General features: G+C 43.0%; 1 protein-coding gene and 1 long non-coding RNA gene across 2 annotated transcripts; both read right to left on the bottom strand.

The window, feature by feature from the left end:
* Positions 1–8,934: 8,934 nt before the first annotated feature.
* Positions 8,935–10,401, bottom strand: LOC130378639 (uncharacterized). The gene is made up of 2 exons (XM_056585350.1): positions 9,746–10,401; positions 8,935–9,638 (listed from the first exon to the last, which is right to left on the bottom strand). The coding sequence occupies exons 1-2, from the start codon at positions 10,379–10,381 to the stop codon at positions 9,246–9,248; spliced, it is 1,029 nt and encodes a 342-aa protein (XP_056441325.1). The 5' UTR covers positions 10,382–10,401; the 3' UTR covers positions 8,935–9,245.
* A 14-nt stretch (positions 10,402–10,415) lies between these two features.
* LOC130378638 (uncharacterized) lies at positions 10,416–12,603 on the bottom strand. The gene is made up of 3 exons (XR_008894818.1): positions 12,496–12,603; positions 10,959–11,021; positions 10,416–10,817 (listed from the first exon to the last, which is right to left on the bottom strand). It is a non-coding gene; the product is annotated as an uncharacterized LOC130378638 (long non-coding RNA).
* Between the last annotated feature and the right edge of the window lie 461 nt (positions 12,604–13,064).

The following is a 13,064-nucleotide window of genomic DNA, read 5'->3' as shown; positions in this document are numbered from 1 at the left end:
CGATTAGGGCACCCGTTTCGGCCTCAGACGCGACGTTGTCCCGCTGCTCTGGAGCTCCGGGAAGACTTCCAGACCGTTGGCGACCAACCGCACCACTCAGTCCGATTAGGGGACCCATTTCGGAATTTGAGTTTATCTGAAATATGAGGGGTGGGGGTGAAACTGAGGCCCCTCTCCAGCAGCTGAGTTTCCGTTTCTGACAGATGGAAGATGGTGGATAGGTTCAGAATGTTAGATTCCTGGGGACGGGGGTGTCCCTGTTGGGACTTAGTCCCCGCCCGAAGTTTAACTGATCCAGCCTGTGAAGATGTGAATGGCACCTTCATTGTTTTAAACCATGTTTTAAAAGATGCACATATTCCTGTCTGTCTGTTAGCCGTAATAGTCTGCAGCTGTGGCTCATAGGCTAATTGAGCCACACCCATTCTGGTGCTCCTTAAGAAGGCCAGGGTTTTAGACTGGAGGGAGGCTTGAGTTGTGCAAGTGACTCGACGGTTGTGCTATGTGTTTAAAGTAAAAATATGCTTTTTAACAACAACCTTGTGCGTCGAGAAAACTCTTTTTCACATTTGGTGGCAGTGGTGGGATGATTCCTCTAGCTGAGTGGAGGGGACCCACATTTCGGAAAATATTGTTTGAGGAGCTTCATGGTGGAAGCCGCAGGGAAGGGTGAGCAGGTAGACGAAGAGACCTGCTGGGAGGGGAGATCACTGGTGGAGTTGAACTGCTGTCCTGTGGGGTTGGCCAATGCCTGAAGGAGGAATAGCTCGGGAACTCCTTGTTGCTGACGTGAGCCATGTGGGGAGCTATTGCCAAGCCTTAGCAGAACAGCAGTGGCGGAGGACAGTAATGGCTGAGGACTTCCTGATGACATCCCGTGGAGGACCAGTCTGCAGCCCAGGGAAAGTGCTCAGAGGCCAAGTTATTTGCTGGAACTGCAGAGGCCTGAGCGGATTTTGCAGGTGGTCTGGAGGTCTGGATGGAGGAAGTCTCAGAGCTGGGCCTGTGTACTGTGAAGAGTGCAGTGTTTGGCCAAGAAGGAGTGATCTTGGAATGAAGATTGGCGGTCACCAGAGAGACTCTTTGAACTGTTTATTTAACACAAATTACTTGCACAATATTTTACCTTTTATCTACTGCGCTTGAAACCGTGTTTGCAAGCTTAAAAGAGGGGGAAGGAGATGTGAATGGCATCTTCACTGTTTTAAACCATGTTTTAAAAGATGCACATATTCCTGTCTGGCTGTTAGCCGTAATAGTCTAATGGGCTAATTGAGCCACACCCATTCTGGTGCTCCTTAAGAAGGCCAGAGTTTAGGCCCCGTTTACACAAGGACGCTTGCGGGTGAAAACGACAAAATATTTTATCGGAAGTGCCTTTCGTTTAGACGGTGACAGCGTTTTTGGGGCATGAAAACGCATAAATCTGAAACCACCCTCCAGGGTGGAAAAGTTGAATACGCTCCGCCTTAGCGTTTCCGTCTAAACGGCCAAGACGCAAAACACTGCTCAGATCTGCTCACGTCGCGTACGCGTTTACGTCACATACATGTGCCAGTACAACAAACATGTCAGATTATTTCCATGCGTCGGACCTTCAAGCTGCTCTGGCAGCTCTAACAAGCATACAGGAGTATTTCCACGAAATGTACAGGATATTTACAGATAGTATTACTGAACAGAGAAGGATCTTTTTGGTTTTTGGCGACACGGATAAGAGAAGGAAGATTCTACGCATGCGTTCAGACATGGCTCAGACACTTTGCGTCACCGTATGCACGCAGATTTCCTCTCCTCTAAACGCGGAATAAAAAATGAAGACTCAACGCCACTTTTGCGTCTTCTGTTCAGACAGTCATCGTGTAAACGTAGCCTTAGAATTGAGGGAGGCTTGAGTTGTGCAAGTGACTCGACGGTTGTGCTATGTGTTAAGTAAAAATATGCTTTTTAACAACAACCATGTGCGTCGAGGAAACTCTTTTTCCCACAGCCAATGTTGAAGTGCGTGTGATGCAGTGTCTGCTGTCCAATGTATGTCGTCATGAGTTGTGTGAAATTCAGAATGGTGTATATCGAAAAGTGTGTATTTTATAGTGATGAATGAATTAAGGCGTGTTAATAGGGTCTGATGTGGTGCAGATAAATTACGTGAGAAATTAATGAGGGTTGTTTATGCCAAACGATAAAACAATGAGTTTGGTGTCCGGTCTGGGAGACGTGTGTCTAAGTAGGACGGCTGTCATGTGTCTGAGCGTAGCTCCTGGGAAACATTGTATCTAGTCCAGTTTTACTTTTGGGATACGGGCTGAATTCCTCCACAGACACGGCAGCCTCACCTCCTGCAAAGAAAAAATGTTCAGCACCATGGCAATGTGTTTTCTCAACTAGTTATGAAAAATATGAGTGATTTACAAACCTTCACAGTCAAGGAGTTAGTCCGCCCAGTAGCTCAAAGTGTTTCTTTATTTAAGTCTCCTGTTGCTCTGTGGTGGACTGAGGTCAGGTTTGAAGAGTCTCTCAGGTTCCAGAGCAGGTTCGCCTGGCCCAGATCATGGGATCTGGGCCAGGCGCAGAACCCCACGCCGTCCACCGTCTCTACGTTGCCGCCGAAGGGGTGACCTCAATAAAAGAGAACATGACATTATCTTTGAGAGTGCGAGAGCGAAGCGGAGACAATTGTAGGATGATGGAGGAAGAAGAGAGCAAGAGAGTGTCCCTCTGGGAACTAGTTCAATGCAGGCACTGCTTCTCTCTAACACCGTTATGTGCATACTGTGTGGAAATAGGATTACTTACTGCTATACCTTGTGGAAATAGGAGTTTGGACATGCATGTTATTCTATCGCACACACACCAGGGATGGAAATTAACACCCGCCACACGCCATTTGCGGGTGGATTTGTATGGTGGCGGGTGAATTGTGTCACTTCACCCGCCACTGTGGCGGGTAATACTTTCCAGTCAGGTCCGATCAAATTTGCATATCTAATACATTCGTTATACGGCGCTGCACAGTTCCACAACCATTACTGTCAACATCCGGGCCCCTTCTTCCTCTACGCCTCTTTTGCTGAACTGCGACTGTCAATATCCGGGATAATATCGGTAACAGGGCTCTCAAGTCTCACGCGTTCGGCGTGAGACAAACGCAATTCAACCCATGCACACGCTCACACGCCACACGGTATGGTAACCAGACGTCCTCTTTTGCCCGGACAAGCCCTCTTTTTGACACACTTTTAAAAAATGTGTGTCGGAATTTCAAAATCGTCCGGGATTTTATTAAAGCCTCATATATGTTCACATTGAATTTGAGTTGCGTTTCTCTGGGTCGTTCACAAACTAGTTAGGCTACGCCCTCCCCTACTCAGTTCTGTTCGCTTCGCATTGGTGGAAGTGAGTAGGGGGAGTGGTTAAGTAGAGCCTTCAGATTGGACGGTTTGACCTACTCAGTTACCGTCGTGTTTTGTATTTATTATTTTACCATTATTGTTTTATAGGGACAAACATTAACAAATTTCTCCTACAGGGGATTGATAAAGTTCTATCTATTGAACAGAAAGAAACACTTGGTCATACTTTACACACTTTACCACAGCATTGGCCTACTGAATGCCACAGATATATTTTCAGCATTGGACTGAATGCCACACATATTTTCTTCTGAATATTAGTGTTAAGGGCATATAATGCTTACTATCATACGTTAGTTACCATGTCTGTGTGGACACATTTGTATACAGTCACATGTAAATACAAAAAAACAAATGTTCCTATTGACTTATGATGGTGTAGCCATGCATGTTGTTTTATTATTAATGTCAATTCGTTTTTTAATGAAAATACTTTGTATAGATGAATTATCCCCAAACTTGTCATCGTAACACCAACTGATGTGTATGAAAAACACTTTTCTTATCTATTGTTACTATTATATTGTTTAAAATGTACGCATATATTAAAAAATATATAGCGTATAAAAAGTGGCTGGTAAAAAAGATGAGTGGCTGGTAGATTTTTAAATCTACCTGCCACAGTGGCTGGTGGGCAAAAAAGTTAATTTCCATCTCTGACACACACACACACACACACACACACACACACACACACACACACACACACACACACACACACACACACACACACACACACACACACACACGGCCAAAAAAAACACTGATTGTCAATGACAGAGATGATTTATAAATAACACAAGAAGCCATGTGCATTCCAGTGCAATCACCAGTTTCAGAAAACAACACCAGCAGTGGTCCGACCGGCCAGTTCCCCCGCCGTCTCTCCCTGACTCCTGGTCACGGGTCCCCTCCTCGTCTGGGAGCACAGCATCATGCTCCTTAAATTCATACGACATCACGTCAGGGACAACATGTGCAGGCACTGACTTACTCTTACATTTGAGCTTTTGTTGAGGGCCCTCCAGGACTCCAGCCCCTCCCCAAGCCAACACCCCCTTCTAGGGCTTGAAGGGGGAAAAGAGTGCAGGGACACTCTCCCTAGTCCTACGAGGGTAAAAGAACAAACATTGATTATGCAACGCAGAAATCCATGAAATCATTGCTACCATCCCTGATATTTACTGTACACCAAACAAAACCTAAATAGCTGTCAAGATGACAGGCTTTTAACACTAGAAACGCCGGGCCATTTTTACTTACTACTAGCGCCACAAGAGGGGACAAATGACCCCTAAGTCATTTGAATGAGAGGCTGTGCATTTGCACATAATGATCACTATGTGGCGCCAATGAGCTATTACCCGCGCGAGCGCCACATGTGTGTGTTTGTCACAAGCCTAGTCCTCACGATTGTCATAAATGTACATATATGAAGTACAAACAGCCTATATTTTCACTAAGGGTTTAAGATTAAATGATGCAAATAAAGTAATTCAATTAATTGAGATATGCCTATATTGTTATCGTGGATATTTTATCAATAACACTCCATTCCTTTATACTTATGAACCAGCAGTTGGCTGAGTGGGTTAGTATCTGCCCTTCAATTTGGGCGACCCGAGTTCACGTCCTGGGCACGTCATATAATTCTTGCCGTTGGCTTATTTCTGTAATTTCCTTTATATCAGAGAAATTAGGCTTAACAATTTACTTTTTATGTAAGAAATATGTCTTACAGTATCCCTATAACCCAAATATACCTCGCAAAAACTCACGGTAAAGTTAATGTTACTGATAGGCCTTTGTTACAAAGACACTGCATGAGAAATTGCAGCCACATAAATTCCATTCAGGTGAGTTTCGCGGCAGGCAGCCAAGAAACTCACCACTGACCACTTCTGTTGAGGAAAAAATACTATGGTCAGTCAATTTAGAATATTCAAAGAAATGGAAAATAAATGACACGATAAGTATTTTTTTATTTCTCCAGTATTCCTTCCTAAAACACTGATTCGGTGGGGATTGAACCCCGGACGAACGGGTGTTAGAATAATTTGCATCTCTCTCGTAGATCGCACCATCTTTCAACGTCTTCGTTTAATAATGTTTTTTCTATGCTAAATATCCCTTGATTTTTTTGTCCCATAATTCTTCTCATTTTAATTCTCTTATCAACATGGTGAAGTGCATCGGCTTGCCTTGTGCAAAAGATTTTTTATTGATAACATTGGCATATACTGATCAAAACAGGACGATACAAAAAGAGCCTATAGTGCAATTAAACGACTGCTTTGAACAAATGTAATTTGAACATAGCAGTCAGGCTACTGCTTCTTCGTTTTGATAAATAAAAAATAAAAATAATAATTTTTTCAAGAAAATAATTGCGTTAATCGCGCAATAAAATTGTTAACGCCGTTAAAATTGGTTTGTGTTAACGCCGTTAATAACACGTTTAACTGACAGCTCTAATATATATATATATATACACACACATATACACACAATATAATAATAATTTCTCTAATGCAAGACTGAGAAGGGGAAGGATTTCACCTTCTCACACATGTTCAAACACATTGAAATTACCACTCCTAGACATGTATACTGTGTTTAAGACAAAAAAAAAAGGGACATTGGACTTCAAAATTCTCCAGGATTTGGATGTTTTTAAGCCATGAGATGACCCCTAGGGACAATGAAAAGGTGGTTCTTTGTTGTTATTAAAGGTTAAGAATCTTTATAATGTAAAGATATGAGTGTTTTTCTCTCAGTTAACATTTTAGCCATTCTATTTCAGACAAAATAAACAAGGCCAAGAAGTTTTGTTTTAATACTTAAAATGTAATAAATATGCATTACTTTGCTATTATTTAATTCATTTATTTCATCAAAACACTGGGTGACATTCAGACATAGACGGCAGTGTTCCACAGCTACAAATCAGATTTCAGGGCATATTAAAAAACATCTTAAACACTCTAAAAACAATAGCAGGAAGAAAAGAAAAGGGTTAGGGTTAGGAAGAGAAGAGGCAAACCCATTCACCTTTTGCGCTGAATTCACCCTTGCCCTCCCACGCCTCCTCCGATCACTCCTGCGGATGTTACACCTGCCCTAGCAAGGGAAGATCCGAGTCATCAGGCTCCATCTTCTCCTTCCCCCTCCTCTTCCTCACTACTCAGTTCTTCTTATCACCAGCCCCGCATACACCCCTACACGAATCGCAAAGCCACTATGTGGTCCCTCCCGATTAGAAAATCCATAATCATCATGGGCGATTCGAATTCAGCCCGTATCCCAAAAGTAAAACTGGACTAGATACAATGTTTCCCAGGAGCTACGCTCAGACACATGACAGCCGTCCTACTTAGACACACGTCTCCCAGACCGGACACCAAACTCATTGTTTGGTGTCGGTTGGCATTAACAACCCTCATTAATTTCTCACGTAATTTATCTGCACCACATCAGACCCTATTAACACGCCTTAATTCATTCATCACTATAAAATACACACTTTTCGAAATACACCATTCTGAATTTCACACAACTCATGACGACATACATTGGACAGCAGACACTGCATCACACGCACTTCAACATTGGCTGTGGGAAAAAGAGTTTCCTCGACGCACATGGTTGTTGTTAAAAAGCATATTTTTACTTAACACATAGCACAACCGTCGAGTCACTTGCACAACTCAAGCCTCCCTCAATTCTAAGGCTACGTTTACACGATGACTGTCTGAACAGAAGACGCAAAAGTGGCGTTGAGTCTTCACTTTTTATTCCGCGTTTAGAGGAGAGGAAATCTGCGTGCATACGGTGACGCAAAAGTGTCTGAGCCATGTCTGAACGCATGCGTAGAATCTTCCTTCTCTTATCCGTGTCGCCAAAAACCAAAAAGATCCTTCTCTGTTCAGTAATACTATCTGTAAATATCCTGTACATTTCGTGGAAATACTCCTGTATGCTTGTTAGAGCTGCCAGAGCAGCTTGAAGGTCCGACGCATGGAAATAATCTGACATGTTTGTTGTACTGGCACATGTATGTGACGTAAACGCGTACGCGACGTGAGCAGATCTGAGCAGTGTTTTGCGTCTTGGCCGTTTAGACGGAAACGCTAAGGCGGAGCGTATTCAACTTTTCCTCCCTGGAGGGTGGTTTCAGATTTATGCGTTTTCATGCCCCAAAAACGCTGTCACCGTCTAAACGAAAGGCACTTCCGATAAAATATTTTGTCGTTTTCACCCGCAAGCGTCCTTGTGTAAACGGGGCCTAAAACTCTGGCCTTCTTAAGGAGCACCAGAATGGGTGTGGCTCAATTAGCCCATTAGACTATTATGGCAAACAGCCAGACAGGAATATGTGCATCTTTTAAAACATGGTTTAAAACAGTGAAGATGCCATTCACATCTCCTTCCACCTCTTTTAAGCTTGCAAACACGGTTCCAAGCGCAGTAGATAAAAAAAGGTAAAATATTGTGCAAGTAATTTGTGTTAAATAAACAGTTCAAAGAGTCTCTCTGGTGACCGCCAATCTTCATTCCAAGATCACTCCTTCTTGGCCAAACACTGCACTCTTCACAGTACACAGGCCCAGCTCTGAGACTTCCTCCATCCAGACCTCCAGACCACCTGCAAAATCCGCTCAGGCCTCTGCAGTTCCAGCAAATAACTTGGCCTCTGAGCACTTTCCCTGGGCTGCAGACTGGTCCTCCACGGGATGTCATCAGGAAGTCCTCAGCCATTACTGTCCTCCGCCACTGCTGTTCTGTTAAGGCTTGGCAATAGCTCCCCACATGGCTCACGTCAGCAACAAGGAGTTCCCAAGCTATTCCTCCTTCAGGCATTGGCCAACTCCAAAGGACAGCAGTTCAACTCCACCAGTGATCTCCCCTCCCAGCAGGTCTCTTCGTCTACCTGCTCACCATTCCCTGCGGCTTCCACCATGAAGCTCCTCAAACAATATTTTCCGAAATGTGGGTCCCCTCCACTCAGCTAGAGGAATCATCCCACCACTGCCACCAAATGTGAAAAAGAGTTTTCTCGACGCACAAGGTTGTTGTTAAAAAGCATATTTTTACTTTAAACACATAGCACAACCGTCGAGTCACTTGCACAACTCAAGCCTCCCTCCAGTCTAAAACCCTGGCCTTCTTAAGGAGCACCAGAATGGGTGTGGCTCAATTAGCCTATGAGCCACAGCTGCAGACTATTACGGCTAACAGACAGACAGGAATATGTGCATCTTTTAAAACATGGTTTAAAACAATGAAGGTGCCATTCACATCTTCACAGGCTGGATCAGTTAAACTTCGGGCGGGGACTAAGTCCCAACAGGGACACCCCCGTCCCCAGGAATCTAACATTCTGAACCTATCCACCATCTTCCATCTGTCAGAAACGGAAACTCAGCTGCTGGAGAGGGGCCTCAGTTTCACCCCCACCCCTCATATTTCAGATAAACTCAAATTCCGAAATGGGTCCCCAACAAAAACAAAAATCAGCACTAAAAAACACATGAAACATTTCACCAAAATGGGTCATTTCACGCTTTTGGAGTCCTCATCCCCATCCTTTAAAGAGCCATCAGCACAAACAAACACACAGATGAAACATTTCACCAAACAGGGACATGTCATATGTGTCTCTGAAGGCAGATGCCCTGTAAGCTTTAGGAGTCACCCGCCGCCCCACCACCCCCCAAAGGTCAAAGGCCACGCATCATATTCAGAAAGTTTATCCATACATGCCAAGAATTGATCCACTAAAAAACATATGAAACATCTCACCAAACGGGTCATGGTACGATTTTGGAGTCCTCATCCCAGGTAGTCAGAAACTGCTTTCTTCTGAGGGTCATCCAGGCGGTTAGCTGCTGTCTCAAATACCCTCCGTACAACCTGGCTGCTCACCTGGGGGACGTTGCACTTTTGCTGGAGCTTTATCAGATCACCAGCTGCATTGTAAATTGGCTTACCGCGGGAGGACACAAAGAAAAAATCATCTCCATCCTTCTCATCCTGCTCATCTCGCTTACGTTTCCTTTCGCCAGCAAGGAGCTGTGGCCGCACTTTGTTGTAATATTTCTCAAACCACGCCTCCTCCTTCTTGGACAGGACAATTGAGACCACAAAATGTGCAGCCGTCTTGTGGTCCTTTACAAAAACGATTGAATCATCATCTGCGTGTTTCCGTTCAAGCCATTCCTTGACCTGTAACAAAAAGAGGATATGCCATTGATTAGGAAATGTAAGGCTAAAATGTCAGGGTAAATTTATCAATAGAGCACATAAGAGCACAATAGAGCAGTAACACTCACCTTCATGCTCTGCACCACACATGGCCGTTGGCAGTGTCTTAGTATGACAATTGCCTCAAGATAGTATAGCACAAATATGCACTCAGTCCTACTCAGGGAGGAAGAAGAACTGTCATCAAGTTGATTCATGATTTTCACTAAGTCACCTTCACCTTTATCAAGAACAGCCAAGCATTCACGAGGTGTGGGTTGACTTTTGTCAAACAACAAGGCATGCCTCTTTTGCACAATTTCTTTGCTCGCTTGCTTAGAGAGGACACTCTGTGAAGAAGTTAAAAAACTCAAATATAACGTGCACTGCTTGTAGAGCTCCCTGTCATCCTGTCTCAAGCCGGTCCTTGTCAAGTGGAACTCCAAGAACCTTTTCAAGCACTTGATGTAATTTCCTGATGTTTGTGCCTTATACCCTGCCTTAGCCTGTTGACCCAGGAAGTCTCTGAGCTTCTCTCTGTCATTGACAAACTTCAAAGATGGTTCCGTAGGATCAGCAAAATACAGGTACCGGGAAACAGTGTCAACCTCCTGTTGGTACTTTGCATTTTCGTAATCATTCTTTAGGTAGTCGGCAAAGCGCTTGAGCAATGGATGATCTGCTGAATGCTTTTTCAAAATGCCTAAATCCTTCGCTTTCACCATTTTGTCTTTGGTATACGTTTTCTCTTGCCTACATTGAAAAAGCTCATTGCTGCCGCAAGATTCCACATCAGATGGCTCTGTCTCTCCGGGTGCCTCCCCAGGGCATTCAGAAAGGGTTTCGGTGACCAACCTTGGATTACCAATGGGCAGAGGAGGAGGGACTCCTGTCACAAACAAGTGATGGTATTTCAGCTCCTCAATCAATCCTTCGATTGGATTTGGTGATGAGACGATTTGCTTCAGGACTGCATAACTAAAAGCCCGTCCATTCTTCAGGAGGTCACACACATCTTTCTTGGCCTTTTCAACCACCTCTAGGATCTGTGGTGGTGTCTTATCCTTCATGCAGACTCTGCGCAGGTGACAGGATAGAGACTCTTGGGTCCTCAAACAAACTGGACAGAGTAGATAGTGTCTATGTGCAGCTGCAGATTTCCTGGTAATAGAAAAGAATACGTTCATTCAGAAGTCATCACAACAAAACATTTAAAACATGGTAATACTTCATGAGCAATTACACTATATATATATATATATATATATATATATATAAACAGAGGCATTAAATATTACTTACTTTTCCCCAGCCATTTCTTAAGATGAGACAGTGAGTGAAGATGAATCTCTGGAAGAATTACGGCTGTTCAGAAGAAAGACAAATTAGAACAATAACCTTTAAGAATGTAAGCTTTAGCTCTCTAGGCAGAATGGTCAAATCAAATTTAGCAAATTAAGAATGTAAGCTTTAGTTCTCTGGGCAGAATGGTCAAATCAAATACAGCAAATTAGAAAGGCTTTTTGAAAAGAAAACCCTTCTTGATCAGAAATAGCAATTAAAATTGCTTTTAAAGGCTATTGCCAAGGAATAACAGCGCTTTAGAAGTAGAAGGTAGCAATTAGAATTGCTTTTGATTCAATGGATGGCCAAGGAATATGCTCTTCGGAAGTTCAGTAGATTTCAGCTGGTAGATTTCTGTGGGAAGTGGCAGGAACCTTCTTGCTTCAGAAATTTCTGAGAGTGAATTCTTTCAAAATCAGTCCAGTATTTATGATGCCAAAGTCTTTGCTCATTGGTTAACAGAGCCCCAGTGCAGTGAAGCCCCACCCCTTTATTCATGTGCTGCTTTAGAAATTGTAAATGGCCCATTCAAATTGGTTTAACATCTTTTGGGGAAGGGCCATTCAAACTGGTTTCACTTGAAGAAATTATGCAAAACTGCCTTGCAGTTCCACAGTTGCTCTGTGTGTGAATGAAATGCATCCATTTATGTACAGACACAATTATTATCTTTTCCAGACCTTGGGGAATGTGTGATTGAAATGATGAATCAAATGTGGAGAAAAAGCCAATCTTGGAAAAAGTCTGCAAGTTTGCTGAAGTTTAAACCAAAATGAGATACACATCTTCAAAAACACAGGTAGAACACGCCCCTTTCAGCTTGCAACAATAGCTTGTGGGGGGAGGAGCTTTATGCAACAGGCATTATAAATACTGGAATTTCATGGTGAAGAATCTTAAATGCATCAAAGGTAAGCCTTTCTTTTATTTTTTATCAAAATATGTTGATATGATCTGTAGATATAGAATACACTCAGCTCTTCATGATCTACAAAAAGTAATATCTGAATTATTTTCTCTCTTCACATACTGAAAATTGTATAGGGGTATTACTTTATTATTTTGTAATATTTGATATAGTACCATTCTCCTTTTACATTCCATGCTTTGTAATGCCTTGTATGTAATGCCCTGCTAAGTAATGCCTTTTTTTTCTAATTCAAGTAAAACAGCAAACAGGCACTACTTGCTCTGTCCACGCTGTCTCAAAACACAAGCAAGCCTGTCTGTCCATTTGCGGAGGGTATGCTTGAAGGATGGCTCTGATGCCGATGTTAATGCCATTGTTGACAAAGCAAAGCACGATGCAGACCAATTTTTGATTTTGCTTAAATTGTGAAATATATCATATGAATCTGCATGAAAACTATTTGGGGAGATGTTAGGAACCCAGCCTCACAATCTCTGATGTTTTTTCTATTTTAAACATTATTTTTAGGTGTTCACCACAGGTGCTGATGCGTCAGCATATGTGCGAAAGTCCTCCATGACATACCCTCCCGATCCCCGACGGTCAGTCCGACGACCATGCACTATTTTCGGACACCTTCTGAGGACATCCTGCCCACTCTGGAGGATGGAAACAAGGGCCTAGAAGAAGAATAAAAACATTTTCAACCGTTTTTGAGACTAAGTCCATCCACATTTAGGCACAGAATGGAAATAAAAACGTTTTTGGCCGTTTTTTTTACTAAGCCCATTTGGACTTGGCTCAGAAGCAGAATAAAAACATTGTAACTGTTTTTTGAGTATATCCTTGTGGACTTAGACTCAGAATTGGAATAAAAACGTTTTTGCCCATTTTTTTAGTGTCCAGCTCCAGTTAAAGTATCGCAGAGAGTAGCCTTGTAGTGCTGTGTAAGTGAGAGATCTTTTTGTCAGTCTTAACGACCCTGTCATTCACAAAAAACACTTATTTCGGGAGTGGTAAGCTCTAGAGATGCGCGGATGGGCTATTATTTCATCCGCAACCGCATCACAAAACGCTTGATCCGCCCGCCATCCATCCGCAACAATTTTTTTGACTTTTTCAAAAAAATTGTGCGGTTTTCAAAACCGCACCCG

This window comes from Gadus chalcogrammus, unplaced genomic scaffold, assembly GCF_026213295.1.
Source record: "Gadus chalcogrammus isolate NIFS_2021 unplaced genomic scaffold, NIFS_Gcha_1.0 GACHA092, whole genome shotgun sequence".
Taxonomy (NCBI): Eukaryota; Metazoa; Chordata; class Actinopteri; order Gadiformes; family Gadidae; genus Gadus; species Gadus chalcogrammus.
This window is presented reverse-complemented; position numbering and strand designations above follow the sequence as displayed.

Excerpts from the sequence above, each read along its gene's own strand:
- LOC130378639 (XM_056585350.1), bottom strand. The coding sequence starts at position 10,381 with ATGGTGAAAGCGAAGGATTTAGGCATTTTGAAAAAGCATTCAGCAGAT. Across the intron at positions 9,639-9,745 it reads GTGTGGTGCAGAGCATGAAG|GTCAAGGAATGGCTTGAACG; the intron begins GTGAGTGTTACT and ends TTTTTGTTACAG.